Source organism: Conger conger, chromosome 8 (assembly GCF_963514075.1).
Source record: "Conger conger chromosome 8, fConCon1.1, whole genome shotgun sequence".
Taxonomy (NCBI): Eukaryota; Metazoa; Chordata; class Actinopteri; order Anguilliformes; family Congridae; genus Conger; species Conger conger.
Window position 1 is genome coordinate 41559142 of NC_083767.1, and position 19982 is coordinate 41579123.

Consider the following 19982-nt stretch of genomic DNA (forward strand, 5'->3'; position numbering starts at 1 on the left):
CTCTGACGGGTATCTCAGGATTGGGCCTGCTTGGAGATGTAACGTGAGGGAAGAGGGTGATTTCTCTGATGGGTATCTCACGATTTGGCCTGTTCGGAAACGTAACGTGGGGGAAGAGGGTGTTTTTCTCTGACGGGTATCTCAGGGTCAGACCTGCTCGGAGACGTAACGCCAGGGAAGAGGGTGTTTTCCTCTGACGGGTATCTCAGGTTCAGACCTGCTCGGAGACGTAACGCCAGGGAAGAGGGTGTTTTCCTCTGACGGGTATCTCAGGTTCAGACCTGCTCGGAGACGTAACGCCAGGGAAGAGGGTGATTTCTCTGACGGGTATCTCAGGTTGAGACGTAAGAGGCGAGCGGAATGAGCCGGGCCGCTCAGTGGGACGGGGCGGGGCGGGGCGTTAGCGGGAGCGGGCCGCTCCACAAGCGAGCTCTGTAAACATAAACATCACGACTGCGAGCCCAGATTGCTTCTCATCAGCAGCCTCACACATTTGAGCTGTTTCCCAATGACGTACTCAAACCCTATGGGAAATCTCCTCCTGAAATCTGCCTGGTCGTGGAGGAACATTATGAATGCATTTGCTTTCCTGTTTTTTTTTGTTTTTTTCAAGGCACGGAGTTGTCGCTGAATAAATGTTAATTGCGATGTGTAAATTCCAAATCCGGGGACATGAATTTTCATTTCCGCTGTGACCACAACAGAACTAGTTTCAAGTCCTTCTGTTTTCCATTAGCCATAAAGATATGTTAATGACTGCTTATGAGGTTCAGTAATAATGGATTTCTTTGCCGGTCAGAAAACATAGTTGTTATACAGACGATGGGGGAAGTTCTGGCTGAAGCTAATATAGGCTAAGTACCGAGGCTAATGGTTGTAGCCTCAGTACTGAGGCTAATGTTAGCGCCACGGATGATTATATAAACTACAAAATGGGAAAGGGGCTGTGGTTCTATGCTCATTTGGGTAGTTTTGTTTGTTTTTGTACAGATTAGTTTAATGTTCAATTGTGTAGTTGACAAGTTGTCAAATTGAGTGTGCACTTCTTGCACTTGCCCTCTAAGGAAGTAACGCTACTGCCCTTTGACCCCTGACCTTTGCTCTTGGGTCTTCATTGTAAGTCGCTGTGGATAAGAGCATCTGCTAAATCCCAGTTAAATATGCTAATGAAATGTTTCTGCCTGCCGAGGCTTCGTCAGCATATGGACATGGAGACAGCTGCGCTGATGGATGCTCCCATGGCAACAAAGCCTGAACAGGGAGAAGAAACAGGCCTATATTCCTCCTGTTTGATTCACACATTTCCATAATTTGTCAAGATAATTTGACTGGCCCGTGTTGTTTGTTTATTTTTTTCCAACAATAATTTATTATCTTCCCAACCTTTATGCTCACCCAGCCAATTCCGCAGAAGCAGGTGTTTTGGAGGATACATTTTAAAAAAGATTAATTCACTCGTAGCATAAGGAACTGAAGAAGCTGCTGGTACTATGTGTGTGGTGTGCAGTGTGTGGTGTGAGTGTAGAGGTGGCGTCCAGGCCTGTACTTGCACGTTTTTGATGACAAGGTGAAATGTCCAGAGCTGCTCTGTCGGTGAGATGACCTGAACCCCCCAGGCCAGGTCTAAAGACACCCCCCCAGTCAGAGATAATGGAGGAGGTGACGTGGGAGCCAGAGCCTGCTGGTAATGGGAGCTGTAAAGAGTCCACACCGTGTCCAGCTCACGGCAGACAGGAATTTAATAGCCTTTGAATCACTAACAACCCTTCTCTTTTCTCTTTTTTAAACCGGTGAACCCTCCACAAAGCTCTGCACATTCATCCGGATGAGTGGGCATTGTTCGCACATTCAAAATGGAGTCTCTAATGAATGCATAATTGGACACGTTTGAAAAATTCAACCCTGGATTGTTATTTTAAGAATTACGCTTTGTGCGTTTTTCTTCCGAGCATTAATATCAAGCTTTTCTCATTGAGGTGGTGAATAAACTCCAGCCGAGCGAAAATGAGCATAAGTCACTTCCTTTCTCGGGACTAAGTATAGAAACAATGTGCTTCTCTCCTGAGAAGGTCCCTTAAAATGACACTATAAGAAATTATTTTGGAATATCAGTGTGAATGTTCATTTGTGCACATTACTGCCTGACACAAATTAACAGTTAGATAATACAATTAAATAATATAATTAAGCCATAGAATTGAATTGAATTGAATCTGTTTTACACATCTACACATGCTTGTTGACATTAATGGAGGCGCTCATCTCGTAATCTCTAGATGGCCGAAAAGTGTTAGCCTTTCTGGCTATCAGTCATGTAGCTACGTTTGTGCCCTTCTTACTCTCCCATGTTGTCATACACCTCTAACTAGCTACCTCACCAATCACAGTGCCCCCTAAAGGACCAGGGTAGTGGTAGCAGAGGTTGGTGGGGTTCCGTCGCCGTGGAGGGCCACGTCGCTGGAAGTGCGTTCTGTAGGGGAGAGAGCATACTGTAATGGGGTACTGACACGCCATACCATGCCAAATGGGAGGGAGCGTCGCTCTGAGCACGCCTATATAAACGGCCAATTACCAATGCAAACTAGCAATCTAATAATTATCCTAACAATTGCAGCGTCCAAAGTATCCAACTGATTCTGATCACCTAATTAGTATAACAGAAACTCGCGAAACTGCCGGCGGCTGGTGGAAAACGCACTACATTCGCTAACTAATAACAAAATGCAACACACCTGGTCTAACTAACACGGCAATTTGACTAACAAATCTACAACAGCTGATAAACTCACAAGGTCTCCTGTGCTACACACCTGGTGTACACACAACCAATATGGTCTCAGCAAAGCATCTGTCTGTATGAATAGGGACACATATGATGGACAAAATATAACTTATGTATGCCATGTTTGAGGGGGATTCGGAGCACATTATTGTTGTTATTAATAATCCTAAACTCTCCTGGAGAAGAGGTGCTGAGGGTCTCATCCACGCCCACAGTGTGTGAGCATCTGTGCTGGCTGCTCCACAGGGAATCGTTTAATCAACGGAGCAACTTCCACATCATTACCAATCAACGCCAGAGGCCCTCCGATCGGTTGACATGGGGAAAGTGTTACAAAGACGGTTTCAGGTCCGGGAGCTGATCTGCGAGGCAGAGGATTTGTCTCGCTGAGGTGCCAGACACTTGCGTGATGTGGTTTCAAAGCTGTCAGTCATGCTGAACAGATTTCTCTCTGGAGGCACTGTAACAGCCTGTTATGACCTTTCCACTCGCTGGGGTGTCAAGGCAAGGTGGTCAAAGGTTGCCAGATTGAGAGTTTGTCTAAACCAAACAACATGCGGAGTTGGGAGCGTATTCGTGAACTAAGCTAGGAGCTGTCAGACCGGGAGGGGGGAGGAGGTTACCCTTGGAACTGACGTAGGACGGGGAGGTATGACACACAAACTCTGTAAGCAGACTACTACCTTTCATACGTCAACTACTCAGACAGGACATGTATAGGTCATTTGGGAGCCAGGCATTCTGGTGGCACTGACAGCCCTGGTGGTCACAGTCTGGAGGTTTTGAGATCTTGTCAGACTGCACAACTTTAACGACAGTATGACTGCTTTGCATTACGAGGCTGCATCGGCTCAGGTGGTAAGAGCAGTCATCTGGCAGTCAGAGGGTTGTCGTGTCGGTGTGTGGAAGTGTCCCTAAGCATGCCACTTAATCCCGAAATGCTTCTGATGAGCTGGTTGGTGCTTTGCATGGCAACCAATCACCGTTGGTGTGTGAGTGTGTGTATGAATGGGTGAATAAAAAGCATCAATTGTGCAGCACTTTGGATAAAGACACTATATAAATGACAAACATTTACCATTTATGCAGATGCATACACCAATATCACTCACAGCTTATGCCATTGAAATGGAGAAGGCTGGCATCTCACTATTTCAAACAATCTTTGTTCAGCCTGTGTCCGTTTATTTATTATTTAGTAATACCGAAACAATCGATACCAACTAATTGCCAAGTGTTTTTCCTCTGTCTTATCTGGATCTGTATATCTCTTTGCATCAGAATGAGAGTAGCGTTTCCCTATATCCACAGATTTAAACTCAAAGGTTTTCAGTCTCCCTCTCTCCAGGATGGGAACTGGGGCATGTTGATGAGGAAAGATAAGTTAATCTGCAGATTCTGCGGTTGAAGTGCTCTTGAAGAAAGAGTCGGTTTTCTGAAGGTTACAATGTGTTATGCTGAAAGCTGGTGCAGCGTGTGGCTTGCCATATGGTACGTTAAGACTGCATTGTATGCAGTAATTACATTTATTTTACTAACACTAAAAAACACTAAAGCAAGAGATTAAGAAGTTTATTGAACATACCTGCTGGTGGCCTGTGGGCTACGTTTCCAAATCAAGCCATAGAAAAGAAAGCAGGCTATCAGCTTAAAGACACGATTTGAGCCTCACAGAACATACGTAGTTCAGAAGCACAACTGGCTGGTATTTACGCTTAAACACTTCAGAATGGTGAACTGTTGTACTGTACGTAAACTGTTACAGCATCTTCGGGGAAGCCAGATACCTGTCATATGACATCCATAAGTCATTGATTGTGACCAGATTTAATCAATTAATCTTCTGTTAGGGCCTTTTGATTTGACCCTTCAAGGGGGGAATTCCAGTGAATTTAGGATGTTGGTTTGGAGCGGGAGTGTTGTAGCAGAGTAGCACGGAAGCCACTCTCTGCTCCTCCCCGCTTTGAGGCTCCAGACGCTGTTTGTTTTGACTGAGGACAGACGGGCTCTGTTGGTTTTGCTGACTGGTCTCATCTGGGGAACGGGCCTGCTGGTAAACTGCAGCTAACTGACAGAGGCAGTCTCGGGGACAGAACAGGGCGACAGATATGCTAACCCAGCGTGCTGACGTGTTAGCTTGCCAGCATTCAGGGAGCAGTGGTGTCTGGGCAGTGTGTGTGAGGCAAGGGTGCTGTCCTGGGTCCTGAAATGTACATTTCGCCCCTGATTCAGTTCATTTCATTTCCTGCTTTATCGGACCAGCAGCTACAGTATGTATCTCATCAGCAGGCTTGCATTCGCCAAAGCACTGTTCTGTTGTCATGGGTGATTGATTCATGTAGTTACATATGTAAATGTGCACTACATACCATCATGTGTGGTTTATGGTTTCATAGGAAGGGTATACTGTATATGCAGGGTACAGGATTATTTCATGAATGCATTGTACATAGAATTTTGTCTGTATTTTGTTTTGTTAATAGCTTTGTGTGCATTTGTGTGCTGCATGCAGGCAGTGGAATGTCTTTAATCCAATATAATTAAACATTTAGTTGTATTTACTTTGTATTATATGACATTCTATCAAATGCTGTCACAGTAAGTTAAAATCCTGTTAAATTCTAGTTTGAACAGCAGCCTTAACACAGTTCCAAATTGGAGTGCGTTTTTGTGTTTGACTGTCTCACAGTCTCATGTATTCTGCTGACTCGTGCCTGCTCGTTTGGCTGCGTATCTACAGTGCTTACTTGAAACCATGGCAACGGTAGGGGGGAAAAATGCAGCAAAGTGGAAAAGAAGTATGCAGCACGCCCTCAGTTACAAGCATCATATGAGATGATGTATCTGTTTTAGCTGTACTTCCTGTTACCCAATGTTAGATTCGGTACTTCCTGTTCAGACAGGATCTCCCTGGAAGCCTCTCTGGCTCTGAGGTGACTTCTGGAGCTGAAGTATCTTTCCTTTCTGTGTTGGCAGCAGGAACGGGAGTGCATGTATCTATCAAGGGCGCGGTACATGAATAACGCCTGTTTATGACACGCCTTGAGGGGGTGAGTGGGTATCGGTGTGGAACCTTCCGGATGGCACGGCGCTGCTGTAAAAACGGTTTTACGAGGGCAGTTTAGAGCCAGCCTTCGGTCCACACGGCCGAGCCGGCACAGGCTCACAGCTGAACTGCTCGCTCAGCGCTTTCTGAGCCAGAACAAAAAAGGAAACTGCAGGCCGTCCGCCATTACGGCTCCAGGACGGAAGGCATATGCAGAGCCTGAATGGTGGTTCGGGATCAGCCCTGGCTGGGGCTCCCATGGGGGGCTGATCGATTGGGATTTAGGGTAATGGTGTAGGACAATGTGCACATGGGAATGAGTACTGTAACGCGCCTCCTTTTCGGGCTGGGAAAAGCCAGGCATGGTGGTTTTTCCCGATTCTAACAGGGATGTTAAGGGCAGATTTTAGGGAGCACACAGAGAGGTCCCTCTGCTTATGACACAAGGTAAATGTGAGTGTGAGGTACACCATGTGGCTCAGGAGGGCACAGGAGGCTGTGACACTAAGATCAGATATCTTAGTTAATGTGGGGTAACCTCCCGACACGCACACTCCTATACTGTAGTTTCAGAGAAACGACAACCTAAAATGGTGGACTCTGACAGACACTTTACTTTCTTTCTCTATTCCACATTGTCTTCTCTTCTGTGAAAACCTTGTTTCTTTATCCAGACAATAACAGCCACCCAGTCCCATTGTAATGATTGCCCCTCATTCTTGTCAAAGTGGAGGGTTTACTGGGTGTTTTGCGGTGACTTAGATCCTGACCGTGATAGCTATAGAAGTTTACACAAACAACAAATTCTCCCTCCCTTCAGTTCTTCGGTGATTTGAATTGAAATTGGAAGGCTTGGCAGCGTCTCAGAATGGCTAGTGTCAGGGGAAAGCGTACTTAGCTCCGGCTGAACGCAGCACTGTATGTTATTCACTCAGAGGAGAGTGAGAAACTTCGATGTGGACGCAGCTCCTTCTTGAGGAAAATGGGTGGTAAAGACTTCAGCGTTTTTAGCTGGCAAACACAAGCTGACATTACGGTTTCCTAGCAACTGTGGAGTGAAAATACTTCAGAGCAGCAGCAAGGGAGGAAGAGATAAAAATCTCCTGCTTTAATGTGGAGCTTTTAGCATCGTGCAGCCACACATGAACACGCACACACGCACATACACGCATACAGGAAACGCATGCACACATGCACACCTGCACCAACATGCACATACACACACACGCACAAACTGTGTGTGTGTGTGTGCAGACCCCATCCTTTATATTCACAACTCTGCACTATTTCTTTCTTACTGTTCCTCCAAAGCCAAAGCTCAATATCCTTATTGAACCTGGCTCAGATACAATGTCTATGCGTACATGCACACCAATACCCAGATTACCAGGAGTAATCCGTTATTAAACTAGTATATGTTTTGAGATTACTCTGAAAGTGGCACAACTGTGCTTGGTTTCTAAATAAGATGTCTAAATGCACTAAAGAAATTGAAAAGTTTTGGTAAAAAGTGCATCTTAATCAGGTTTTGAATACACAGCTTATGACCTTACACTGATAACCAGACAAAGCTGCTTACTTGACAATTCTAATAATTAGAGTAATGCCGTAATCAGGGTAAGATCAGTGTATTAATGTGCATGTAAACACGCCCACTGTTTGTGTAATGTTGCAGCAGCTTAATATCGCTGAGACATTCATGGAGGTGTATTGTCTAATGAAATGATGACTAAATCTCTCTTTCTCTCCCCCCCTCCCTCTCTCTCTCTCTCTCTCTCTCAGTGCTGAGCATTGGAGAGGGGGGATTCTGGGAAGGCTCGGTGAAAGGTCGGACAGGCTGGTTTCCTGCAGACTGCGTGGAGGAGGTGCAGATGAGGCAGTATGACCCGCGCCTCGGTGAGTACCAGCCCTCTTCACCTTCCTGAACTCTGACCTCTGACCTCTGACCTCTGCCCCGGGGTTCGCCATCTCCATATCTTAATTACTTCCATTGGAAAATCCTTACAGCTTTCAGGTTTTTTCAAATGCAGCTTTTGTTCTGCTTCAGCAATGTTTTGTCCAGAATGAAATAGTGGAACAGTCTTGAGCTGTTGCTTATGTGGGGTAGATGATGTTGATTTAAAGTCGGGGTAAACTGATATAGAGGGGGAGTCTGCAGAATGGTGTGATTGTGATGACATTTGTACTGTATATAGGAATTTGTTGCACCCTGCTTCGGTTGGTTAAATTAATACGTTGCTGGTATTTCTTTATTTGCTGAATGGCTGTTAAGTGGGCAATATACTTGCTGTGGAAACTAACTTCAGCTAGTTCACACTTACTGAATGATGTAACATGACGTGGGGAAAACAAAGCTCCACGTTGACTTCAGCTGCAGCAGTGTGCACGTCCCTGCTGGCCGAGTTAGCCACACCGATATCAATATGAACGGTCTGAAAAATCACACTCCTTGTTTCCCATGGTTACCACAGCTGCACAGACTGAATCTGAAAGCCCACTACCAGTGTGGAGTGTGAAATATTTAAAAGCTGCAATGAGCATACTCACGTTTGTATGCGGCACCGATGCTTGGCTGCCTTAGTTCGCCTCCTTATCAAGTACACTGCCGCGTTCCCCCCCGAGTCTGTCTGCAGCGTACTGTATGTAGCGTAGCACACTAGCCTTCCAGACAGTCTGCAGCGTACTGTATGTAACATAGCACACTAGCATTCCAGACAGTCTGCAGCGTACTGTATGTAGCGTAGCACACTAGCCTTCCAGACAGTCTGCAGCGTACTGTATGTAGCGTAGCACACTAGCCTTACAGACAGTCTGCAGCGTACTGTATGTAACATAGCGCACTAGCCTTCCAGACAGTCTGCAGCGTACTGTATGTAGCGTAGCACACTAGCCTTCCAGACAGTCTGCAGCGTACTGTATGTAGCGTAGCACACTAGCCTTCCAGACAGTCTGCAGTAATTACATTTGACAGAACGAGGTTGCATTTAATCTGAGCTGCAGAGCTGAGGCCCCCGTTCTCCCTGACGGCCATTACAGAGGGTCACACGTCTGTCGCACCTGCGCTGAGGAGGGCGGCAGCTATCTGCCTGTGCCTGTCAGCATGGAGGATGGAGCGCGCGAAAGGCTTTATTTAGATTTACACTTATTCCGCCTCCCGCACCAACTCTTCCGGCGTCCTTGCCAAAAGATGTCCCCTGAACCAAAAACAGGCCGATGAGAAGCTACACTCGGTGCAGGAATGGAGGCTCTTGCCCGGGTGTGGTGTCCTCCCCTGCCCCGTCCTGTTTTCTCAGGGTTTCTGGAAGGTTCCCTGCTCGTTCATCACAGCTTCTCGCGGTTAAATGCCTCTGTGTTCTCTTTTGGCAAAAGCCCAGCATTGCTGTGTTCTGTTGGTCTAAACACCTTCCTCAGCAACTGATATTCTTCCAGAAATAGCCTTGGATGCCTTTAAGGACATCTATAGCAATAAGTAATGTGGCATATGTATTGACATACCAGTGCCATTGATGGCAATGTTAAAATAACACCTTGTATCTCCAAAAAGGAAATTGTATCTCCTTTTCAGGAAATTGTAATAACAGTTTCATTACATTAAATTATAGACAATGTTTTGCTACATGGTTTTCAATGAAATGTATTGGTCCAGACCATTTTCCTTTGACGGTACAAAAAGGATGATTCAAGCTTAATATTGACATATCGAACACAAAAATGACAAAAGGGGAGATTCTGGGTTTTGTAATGATGCCACCAGTGCGCATGTGCCACAGAAGTGGTATTGAAAAGAGTTCACATGCTGTTAAGTTGTCTGAGCAGCTTCTTTCTGTATGCCTGCCCAATGATGGGCCCTCTCCCTCCCTCCGTCTCTCCCTCCCTCCTCCCTCTCACTGAGGGCTCCTCCTAATGTAAAATGAATAATTTGAATGCCAGGAGTGGGCTGAGTTTCACTCAAATTAATGAGTCCCCTGTCCTACACTGGAGTTGAATCATAACCACTGCTCTCTAAACACATACACACACACACGCACATGTGCTTTCACACACACACATACACACGTGCTTTCACACACACACACACACACACACACACTTACACGCACACACGCAAACACCTACACACACACGCCAGAGGTAGCTCAACAGGAGATCACTAACCCAGGCGGGGAGGAGAGAGACAGACTCTGCCTTAAAGGGAAACTACAGCCAGAGCATCATCGGACTGCTTCCTGTTTCCATTCCTCTCTGCTCAGCTCAACTGATGAATGACTCTCTAAATATAGATTAGCCCTGGAAGGACAGGAGATGGATGGTCCCCTCCATTACGGCTCTGCCCATAGATTCATTTCCTTTGCGCGTATGGGAAAGAACGCTAACAGGCCTGAATGAGGCACAGCATGCTGTCTGACCCTATTAAGCAGGTGTTATGGCAGGTTTTGTGAGGTATCACACAGCGGTTATATATTCAGGGTAGATCCGATCAGGGATGGTGTCTGGAGGCTGCAGAGTCTTCTGAATGGTGCTTACTAAGCACAGTTCAGCACTGCAGTATAAGACTGCTCCCTGCTACCACTGGTACCTCTCACTGCTCAATCTTTCACCTGAACATTATTCCCCCTGGTTTAGACCACACAAGGTCTTTCCACCTCAGTCCCTGACCCTGCTTTGCAGTGTGGGGGATCGAGCTGAACCCAGTAAAGATTTTGGGAGGAGTCGCGGTCGTGTCGACTGATCCCAGCTCAGTTGAGTGCCGACAACTCCTGTAGGGTTTGTTCCCCTTGTTTCCATGACTACAGCGATAATCTTTAAAGTCATGTTAGGGACTCTGGGACGGCCTGTAAAACGCTGAAGTGCTGTCGTGTCCGGGGACACCTGTGTATCGACCCCTCTGATTGGCTAACAGGCAGACCCTCACTGCATCGACACTTTGATGTACAACTCCCCGAGGAGTGCTTTCTATCATTTGCATATTTGCAATTTACATATTTTAACAGGTCATACTATGTTTATTTTTAAAACATATACCTATACTGTATTATTCTCAGAGGAAATGCAACATTTTCATGTCATGTCATGCTGTGCATTTTCCAGTATATGCTGATTCTAAATTTGCTTTTACTCCGTTAAAGTGGGTTGAGGCAGTCTGTGAACAGCATGTCAGGCATGCATCGGCATGGTGACAGGATCTCTGTACTGTAGTTACCTGCGATGGTTTTCCTGGGGATAAGAGACGAGCTCACCTCCTGATTGAGGGTGATTTGTCACTTTCTGTGTCTAATACTGAAGAACAGTTCTTTCAGGTTTCAACAAGGTGCCTGAACAGTTCATGTGTGCCTGTGTGTGTGTGTGTGTGTGTGTGCGCGTGTGCGGGTGCTATGTCGTACATATAAACACTCCGAAGTGTTTGGGGTTTTTTTGTTGTGTTTTTATGCTGGTTCTTTGACAATTCTGTGCTCATAAGTACTGTAATAGTACAATCATATAATCCGTTTAATTAAGCAATAGGACTGAACCAATTTAGCCAGTCAGATTCATTCGAGCTGAACATGGTTAGAGCTACTGTGTAGTCAGTTAGACCCAGCATTATGAGGCTATGAACAGTGAGCTACCTGCATGCTGGATTTTCTTGGTAATACTGGAAAGGTCTTTTTTAGTTCAAGCCAGGCACTGTAGAATGTTTACGTCTCTATAGCAACCATGTGAAACACAGGCTACAATGCTTTTAGTGAGATTGGCAGAGAAAGCTGGAGAATGGTGACCTACAGGCAAAAAAACGGTTAGCCTCTGTAATTATAATTATTCCTGGAATTTCAGGAAATGGCTTCCATTACCCTACGAGGTCCTGGCACAGGCATGATGGGAACAGCAGTGATGGTACAAGGTTGATTGGTTGATTGGTCGTCGGCTAAAGAGAGACACCGTTTGGAGACACCGTTTAATTACTTATTATTTTTGTCATGGCCTTATCAAGACTGACAGTACTCAATAAATGTGTGTATACATGTGCAATGTTTCCACTGATGGGAAGCATTTTCGATTGTTGACTCGACGGCTATTTTCAGTGATGGACATCAACTGAAGCGATTCCGATTGGAAACCTTGCTGAAGGATACAATGTGAGTGTTCCGCCTGATATTTGATCCCGGCACGTACGTAAAAGTCCAGTTACCAGTTCCTCTGCATCAGCCTTCCGCCCTAGAAGTGAGGATCAATAGCTGGTGTAAGTGTACGTTTGATGTCTGTGATCACTGATCTGTTGAGATCACAGAGAATTTCTGGGTCATGTTGACTGTCTGTCGATGTGCACAGTAGTTTCATTCGGGGCTTCCTGGAGCAGCGGACTTGGCTGCACTCCCTTGGTGTGAATTTCTCTGCTACACTAAATGCAGTGTTGTACAGGGAGGAGGCTTTAATTGCTGTGCTCTCGCCACATTGAGCAATGCTTAACTTCACAGGCACATTACGAGAAGCTGGTGATGATGCACAGTTCAGATTTCATCAACAGGTTCCAGAGGAAAAGTCAGGACTAAGATACATTATTTGTGCTATTGATCATAAGAACAGGGTAACCAGAAGACAAGGTGTCAGAGCAAAGAAAATACTGGTTATTAATGTTATAAAGATTCTTCATCACAGGTCTTCTGCACTAATGGGAATTCTTATTATTAAGGACTTTTAAAATGTAATTTCAAAGTTGAAGTTGAAGTTCAACTGCAGATTGGCTGGTCCAGAATTACATGCCTTTGTTCAGTTGTAGCTTCACTGTTTCTGAGGGTAGATGGTTCAATGGTAGTAGGCTTGTGCTTGCACTTAGCATTTGCTGTTGGGATGGAATGGGTGTGTGGGAGGACAGGGGCAGTGACAGCCTTTCAGTGGGGGGGGGGGGGGGAACTGGAGGGTGTGACAGGGGCCCATTCTCAGGCAGGCGGTCAGATGGTGGGTGCATTGATGGCACACATCCCGAATCCCCCCCGCCCCACACCCCGACCCTTCTGTGAGGAGCGAAAAGGCCAGCCTGTGAGTGGACAAGAGGGTGGAGGACGCTGGTTTTTCTCACCTCAGCAATGGATAATATTTCAGTTCGGTTGCTACAGCCCACTGAGCTTGTGTGAGCTGTGTACAGTGCAGCCCACTGGAAGGTGATTAGCTCTACTGATAAAGAGGGAAATAACACCTGCAGGAACCTGCCCCCCCCAGTGCTAATGATGCTAGCACTGAGCCACGGGCTCCTCATAAGTTCTCCGGCCATTACTGTCATTGCTGACGCCATTACACTCACTCACAGTGCAGGACCGGGGGGGTCCTGTCAGGGCGAGGCACACCGCGTGCTTCATTTCATTTCGCCATTTAGCGTGTGCTCTTATCCACAGCGACGTACATTGAATTCACTTTTTTTTCATCCAAAGACAGCCCAAGGTCTACAAGTTCAAATTAGCCCCCCTTGTACATTTACTGAAATGCTGTTCATGTGAATTGACCTTGTCAAATAAGTGAATAAATTAAATTCAGTTAAATTCAATTACCGTGCCGGATATTTTCTGAAGCGATTTGGTTCAAGTAGCTTGCTTGAAGGTACCCACTGCCTGGAATCATACCCGCGACCTTTGACCTTTATGCTACGCCACTGCCCGAGTGTGAACACTTCACAATACATTACAGTTATTTAGCTTTTATCCAAATCGACTTACAGTTGATTAGACTAGACAGGGGCTAATGCCCCCTTGGAGAAATGTGGCGTTAAGGGCCTTGCTCAAGGGCCCAACAGCTGTGGATCTTACAACAGGATCTTATTGTGTCTCCACTGGGGCTTGAACCACCAACCTTCCAGGTCCCAGTCATGTACCTTAGCCACTAGGCTATAGGCTGCCCCGCGTGTTGACGTGTGCACAGGCGTTGAGTGAGTGTTGCTGGGTCTCTGATGCTGGGCTCTAATACAGAGTGCTGAGTCATTGGTGATCAGGGGGCCAGATCGCATCACTTCAGCTATCACCATCTCTGCTCTGTCACACAATAACGGCAACTTCTGAAGGACACAGGGGAAATAAGGCAGCCACACTGCACTCCTCATATCCCGGGGGTACTGTGTGTGTGTGTGTGTGTGTGTGTGTGTGTGTGATCCATTTAATGTGCATGGTCAGGTTAAGCATTGCAGTTAATACTGGTGACCTGTGGAGGTACAGTATTATGATCCCTGTAATGCCTCGGAGGCAGCAGGGATGGAACTGCGTCCGACACGCTAACAGCCCCGCGGCGTGAAGCGGTACTGTGGCTCTCTTAGTGAGAGCCGGGCCGTGTTTTTACGATGTGGAAACTCACATTCGACCAAGGTCCACTGCTGAACCCCCGAGCTCTCTGAAGTCAGTGGAGATGACAGCTGGAATTGATAAATACTTTATGTGGCGACAGAGGGGCAGATTGTTCTGCTCTGAGAGCTGATTGTTATGCTCGGGTAGCGTATAGGAGTCAGGTAGGCCCGGTCCCCTCTACCTCTTTCTTTCTTTCATTGTCTGTTTCTCCCTCCGTCCCTCTCTCCCTCTCTCCCTCTCTCCATGACCCCATTGCAGAGTGACTCATCCTTCTCTCAATCACTGCGCCGAAATTCAGCTTGTCCCATCGTGAGACTTGATTCGTGTTTCTGGGTGTATATGAGAGAAGGGGAATCTGTCTCGCTCGCTAAACTTAGCGTGGGCTATATTGGGCTTCGCCGCGACTCCACGACTCCTGGTCAGCTCATCAATCAATCAATCAATCGGATCAATCAACTTTATTTATAAAGCACATTTCCTACAGCAGGTACAGCTCAATGTGATGAATATTTAAGACAAGACAAAAATAAAACCAAGATAAAACAGCTGCAGGAGAGAAAGTGGCATAACAACAAACACAGCAGATGAACACAGTCCTCACACATCCTGCAGGTTGATTTCCTGGAACGGCTGTGATAAAGAAGACATGTCTCAGGGCAGTGGTGTAGCATGGCATTGTGCCTGTTTCCACTGGAGATGACAGGGTCAGCCAGCAGCCGGCCAGACACACAGACACAGGGGCTATCCTGATATGACTCACATACTGTAAAGAGGATTCCTCCACTTCCTCCATTCCTCCGGATCACAGCTGTCGGACGCATTACTGCGGCACTGTGCTGCTCGACGACAGGGCTCCAAATACACTTCTGTTCCAGCCTCACATACTTACTCATGCACACACACCTGCACTAACTCATTCACTCACTCTTTCCATAACTCATTCACTCACTCTTTCCATAACTCACTCACTCACTCTCTCCATAACTCACTCACTCACTCTCTCCATAACTCACTCACTCACTCTCTCCATAACTCACTGATTCACTCACTCACTCAGCCATTCAGTCTTTCACTTGTTTTTGTACTGGCTCAAACACTCACTCACTCACTCACTCTCTGCAATTTGCTAACCAAGTCATTTGTTCAACTGAACTAAGCTGTAGATGGTACACAATAGCTCAACATGTTTCGGGTTCATGACACTCTCTAAGAATATATGCACCATGTATATATCCTCTGTCAGTGAAAAAGTATGGATATCAGTTGAGATTTGCATTTGATTCAGGCCTCATAAAATGTCTTAAAACACACAGTAATGGTTTTACTTGTGTCACCTGGTCTCTCTTTAGTGTCCCTTCATGGTGTGCTAGCAGGATGTTAGCTTGTAGCATTTTAAAACAGTTCTCCTTCCTTCCTCCCTTATTAGGCTCTTGGGATGGTGATATTGTGATAATTGGTTGAGGGTGGCACTGTCTGTGAACTTGGCACCATTATAAAGTTCAGTACGAGTGCATGAATAATTCACACTGTTATTAGAAATTACAAATTGAAGTGTTAACAAGCCAGTCACATAAGCAGAGACAACTCATCACTTCCTGTTCCCCAGACCGTGGGCGGAGTTCTGATCGGACAGATAAGAGTGTGTCACCAAGGACGCGTTTTTAATGAGGCCAATTAGCAGAAGCTCACAGATCATTCACGGAGGACTCTCCGTGGTGGAGGAATTCCCGTGTGGCTGGCCCACCACATCGCCTTTATCTGTTTTCAGAGCAGGTGAAAGCACAAGCAAAGCAACCAAACTAAAATTGCACAATTCAGATTAAAAAAAGGACGAAAAAGAGTTTTGTATCTCTTTTTGAGAAATCCGAAGACAGAAATAAATATGTTATTTTTGAGATGCGCGCAGAAAAGGGCCATTGATAAAATCGCTCATCGAACATCCATGCTGTAGTTTGTTCATAAAATAATTGCCCTTTGATGCAGCAATCTATGTGTCTACTGGAACACTGTTGTGCATTGTTTGAAAAGAAATAATAACTTCCCTCAGCAATCAATTTGTGTCAATCACTGTTCATCATCGAAAGTACTGAAAAAATGTGCATATGCCTTATTGCCATCTCTTCGGAAGGCTTACAATCTCAGTCATGAAAGCCTATTGGTGCTCCATAGGTGGGGTTTTCATGAGTAGTCAAGGTAGTCTGAAGAGCACAGCCAATTGTTTAGCTGTAGTGATCATCACAAAAATGGTATTGTCCCAGAGAGGGAAACTGCTAAATGTAGCATCAGGCTAATGGGTCAATAATGTGTGTAACCACATTCCTGCATCCCGTCTCCTGCATCCCCTCTCTCCTCAATGATTCTGAAATGCAGGAGACTGGCTGATAACAGGAGTGTAGTGGTTAAGGTAAATGACTGGGACACACAAGGTCGGTGGTTCTAATCCCAGTGTAGCCACAATAAGATCCGCACAGCCGTTGGGTCCTTGAGCAAGGCCCTTAACCCTGCATTGCTCCAGGGGAGGATTGTCTCCTGCTTAGTCTAATCAACTGTACGTCGCTCTGGATAAGAGCGTTTGCCAAATGCCAATAATGTAATGTAATGAGTGTGTCTGGTACTTTGCTACAGTTCATAAATATTCACAAAGAGGTATGGCCAAGGACGAAATCTCTGTTGCCACAATATTGTCCTTGGGTATGTTCCTTAATGGACATGGAACAGATGCATCTCATTTGAATGTTTTCAATGTTAATAACACAGAAGTATAGCCTAATTATGGTACTTTTCAAAAGAACACAGGAATAAATAATTATGAGAACAGACCATTCAAACCATCTTGGTTTCCCATTTACATACAAAGTACAGCGAACAGCGCTGTGGTAAGCCTTGACCTGAATACCCATAGGGTTTCTGCCTCTACTACAAACAGGCAAGCTGTTCCATACATTAAGAAATCTAAGTCTGTAGAACCTGTGGCAGTCCCCTCCTCCATCCATGGACTTCAAAAACAGACTCTGGGCGTGGTCTCCTCACGTCTCAACGACGCTAATGTCGGATTGGAAAACTAAGAGTGCGTCCCAATACTCAAAAACATCTATCCTCCTTTCCTCCACTCGCCTCCTCCCCCCATTCTTCCGGATTGGAGACCCGGTGGTAGTGCAGGAAAGGAGGATACGCTTGCCGAGTACTTGGATGCACCCGGAGAACTCATCGCTGGCAGATAGTAGGCCCTTAATCTTCACCGCAGGCGAGTGGGTGGATCTCCTCAGGGACCGTTTCAACTGCAGACACCTACACAGTGCACACAACAAACCACTGCGAAGGAAGAGATTTCACAACTTTCAGCATTTTTCCTCATGAGTTCCTGAAGAATAATTTGTAACCCTATTGTGTTTTGGGTCAGTTTGACACATTGCCATTTTAAATACTCAATAACTTCTGTTTTTAATTTTGAAAATGTATGACTTTCACTTTTTTGGAGTCATGGCCTTATAACACACAGCTATGTTATGGAATGTTAATGTGCACTTTGTCTAAAAAGTTGACGTTGCGAGTCAGTTTGGATCAAATGTGTTTTCTGGTCAATTTTATGAAATGTAATAAAGAAAGGTGATTGAAAATCAAGTTTGTTCAACAGTTTAATCAAAGTCCGAAATGAAATAAATATGTTCAATAAACTGATTAAATATGGTGTTTTTATAGTATAGACAAATTAAATGATTTCACTGTTTTAGGATTGACTGCACTGAATAGATTTACTGGGTGCTGGTCATAACATAATGAATGTACTGTTATTATTTTTTAAACGTTATATCAGAGTTAATTAATGTCTCGTATGAAAACTGAAGTCTTTCCCTTCCTCAATGCCAGTCTATTCAAATGTTGACATTGAATGTCTATTTTCAGAATACATGTATTGTAGTCATGCACCCTTGTGACTTCGGTTTTACAAGTACAGTGCCTATAAGAGGCTTACAAAAGTTGCGTTTGGTTTTCTCTGAGCCAATATCTTATAGAATTTCTGTGTACTGCTATTCCGAGTGTTTTGGTCAGGGCCAGGAGGGTTATTTTTGGGGGGGGTGGGGGAGGTTTCTATAAGCCACTACCTATCCAGGATTTCCATTGCAAATGAGGCTAATCCATCTGACTGAGAGGCTCATTAGTCTCCTGGAATGGACAGTATCGGCACAGCGCAGGTTTCATCGACCTATTGTTGCTGGTTTTACTCACAGGCTTGTCATTTTGCACAACCCCAGTAGGGGGTGCTGCCTGCAGAGTTTCCTGGATTTGACCTATTTGTGTGAGGTATGTGTGTTCTCACTGTGTCCGCGTGGGTTTCCCATGGGCACTACGGTTTCCTCCCAGCGTCCAAAGACATGGAGGTTGGGTTAATTAAGGAGTCTACAGTAAGGGGACCCTCAGTGTGAGAGTGTGAGTGAATGGTGTGTGTGCCCTGCAATGGATTGGTGGCCTGTCCAGGCTGTATTCCTGCCTTTTTCTCAATGCCTGCTAGGATATGCTCCAGCCAACCTCGTGACCCTGACCAGGAAGAAGCAGGTTAGATAATAGATGGATGGATGGATGGATGGATGGATGGATGAAGGGTGCAAATGGTCTTTTCGCTGGTCTTGTTCTTGCACTGGTTCCCCCAGTCCGTGATGGCTGCGGACTATCCCCCCACCCACCTGCCTCTCAAAAACTCCCCCCCCTTCACCTGTCTGCTATAAGTTCCTCCTGGTTCATTATTGTTAAGGGCCACCAAAATGCTTGAGCCGGTTCTGTTTGCTTAAGATAGAGATTGCTAAACCATGTCTTTTTTCATAAGCACACTTGTGTGTGCTAATCGCTGCATACTCTGCTCAGCAATTCATAGCTCCGTTGATGGACAGCTTCCTTCCGGAGGACCTATTTGACTACACAATGGCCTGGTTAGAACAGCGAGCCGTGCCTGAGAACATAAACACCTCCTTCGTGATGAGTTCTCCGTAAGCGCCCCTGCCAGCTCCGACAGTTACACGGTGAGAAGAAGGTCCTGCGAACCGTGGAGGCTGTTCCACGACCTCTGAGTCTCCCACAGCTCCAGCTAGTCGGGGTGTGTGTGGCCATAACAGCGGTAAATATGTCTGCCTTTTGATGGAGAGCGCTCCCTCAGCGGGAGCTCAATCATTCTCGCCGCACCTTGTCAAATGTGATTTGTGCCCGGTCCCTCAGCATCTGTGATTCATCGCACCTCCAGCAGCCACTTTAACTTGATGTGTATCTGAGGCGAGTGTGTGTGTGTGCGTGTGTGTGTGGGTGTGAGAGAGAGAGAGAGATATTCTTCAGCTCAGTGTGCAGTGTTTAAGCCATAACTTGGCTGGCAACAGTCAAAGCTCAAAGATGGCCGCCCATATGGAGGCTCATTTTCAGATTAATTAGAACAACAATATGGCAATTGGCACCAGGTGGTTTGGCAGCCATGATTGTTGGAGGTCTTATCTTTGTGAGAAGAAATGCCTTCCTATCATGTACTGTTTTGCCAGAGTATTAGAAGAGCACCTGCTTTAACAGTGATGTAAACATAGCAGTAATAATGAACAGCAGGTGTGGACATATAAAGCACTGCCATGTATATCATTGAGATTTTAGTTTTGATATATGGCATTGAATGCAATCGTAGCTTCCCCAATATAAAATTGATATTGCCAGATCTGAAAACATCTGCAGGGCACCCGTGTGCCCTGGAAAACCTGGAATTGTTTTGATGCTGTTTTCCAGTCATGGAAAATGAGAATACTTTGCCCAGCTGTGGCAAGGCTCCGTGCCCAGAATTCACCCAGATTGTTGGATTTAGTGTGATGCAGGGAAAGGATAT

General features: G+C 45.7%; 1 protein-coding gene across 1 annotated transcript in view; it reads left to right on the forward strand.

Moving 5' to 3' along the window:
- Positions 1-19982, forward strand: part of shank3a (SH3 and multiple ankyrin repeat domains 3a) — a 262588-nt gene that overhangs the window by 190544 nt on the left and 52062 nt on the right. Inside the window, exon 13 of the mRNA XM_061251833.1 lies at positions 7611-7724. Coding sequence (XP_061107817.1) covers positions 7611-7724 — 114 coding nt within the window. The remainder of the gene's footprint in view (positions 1-7610; positions 7725-19982) is intronic.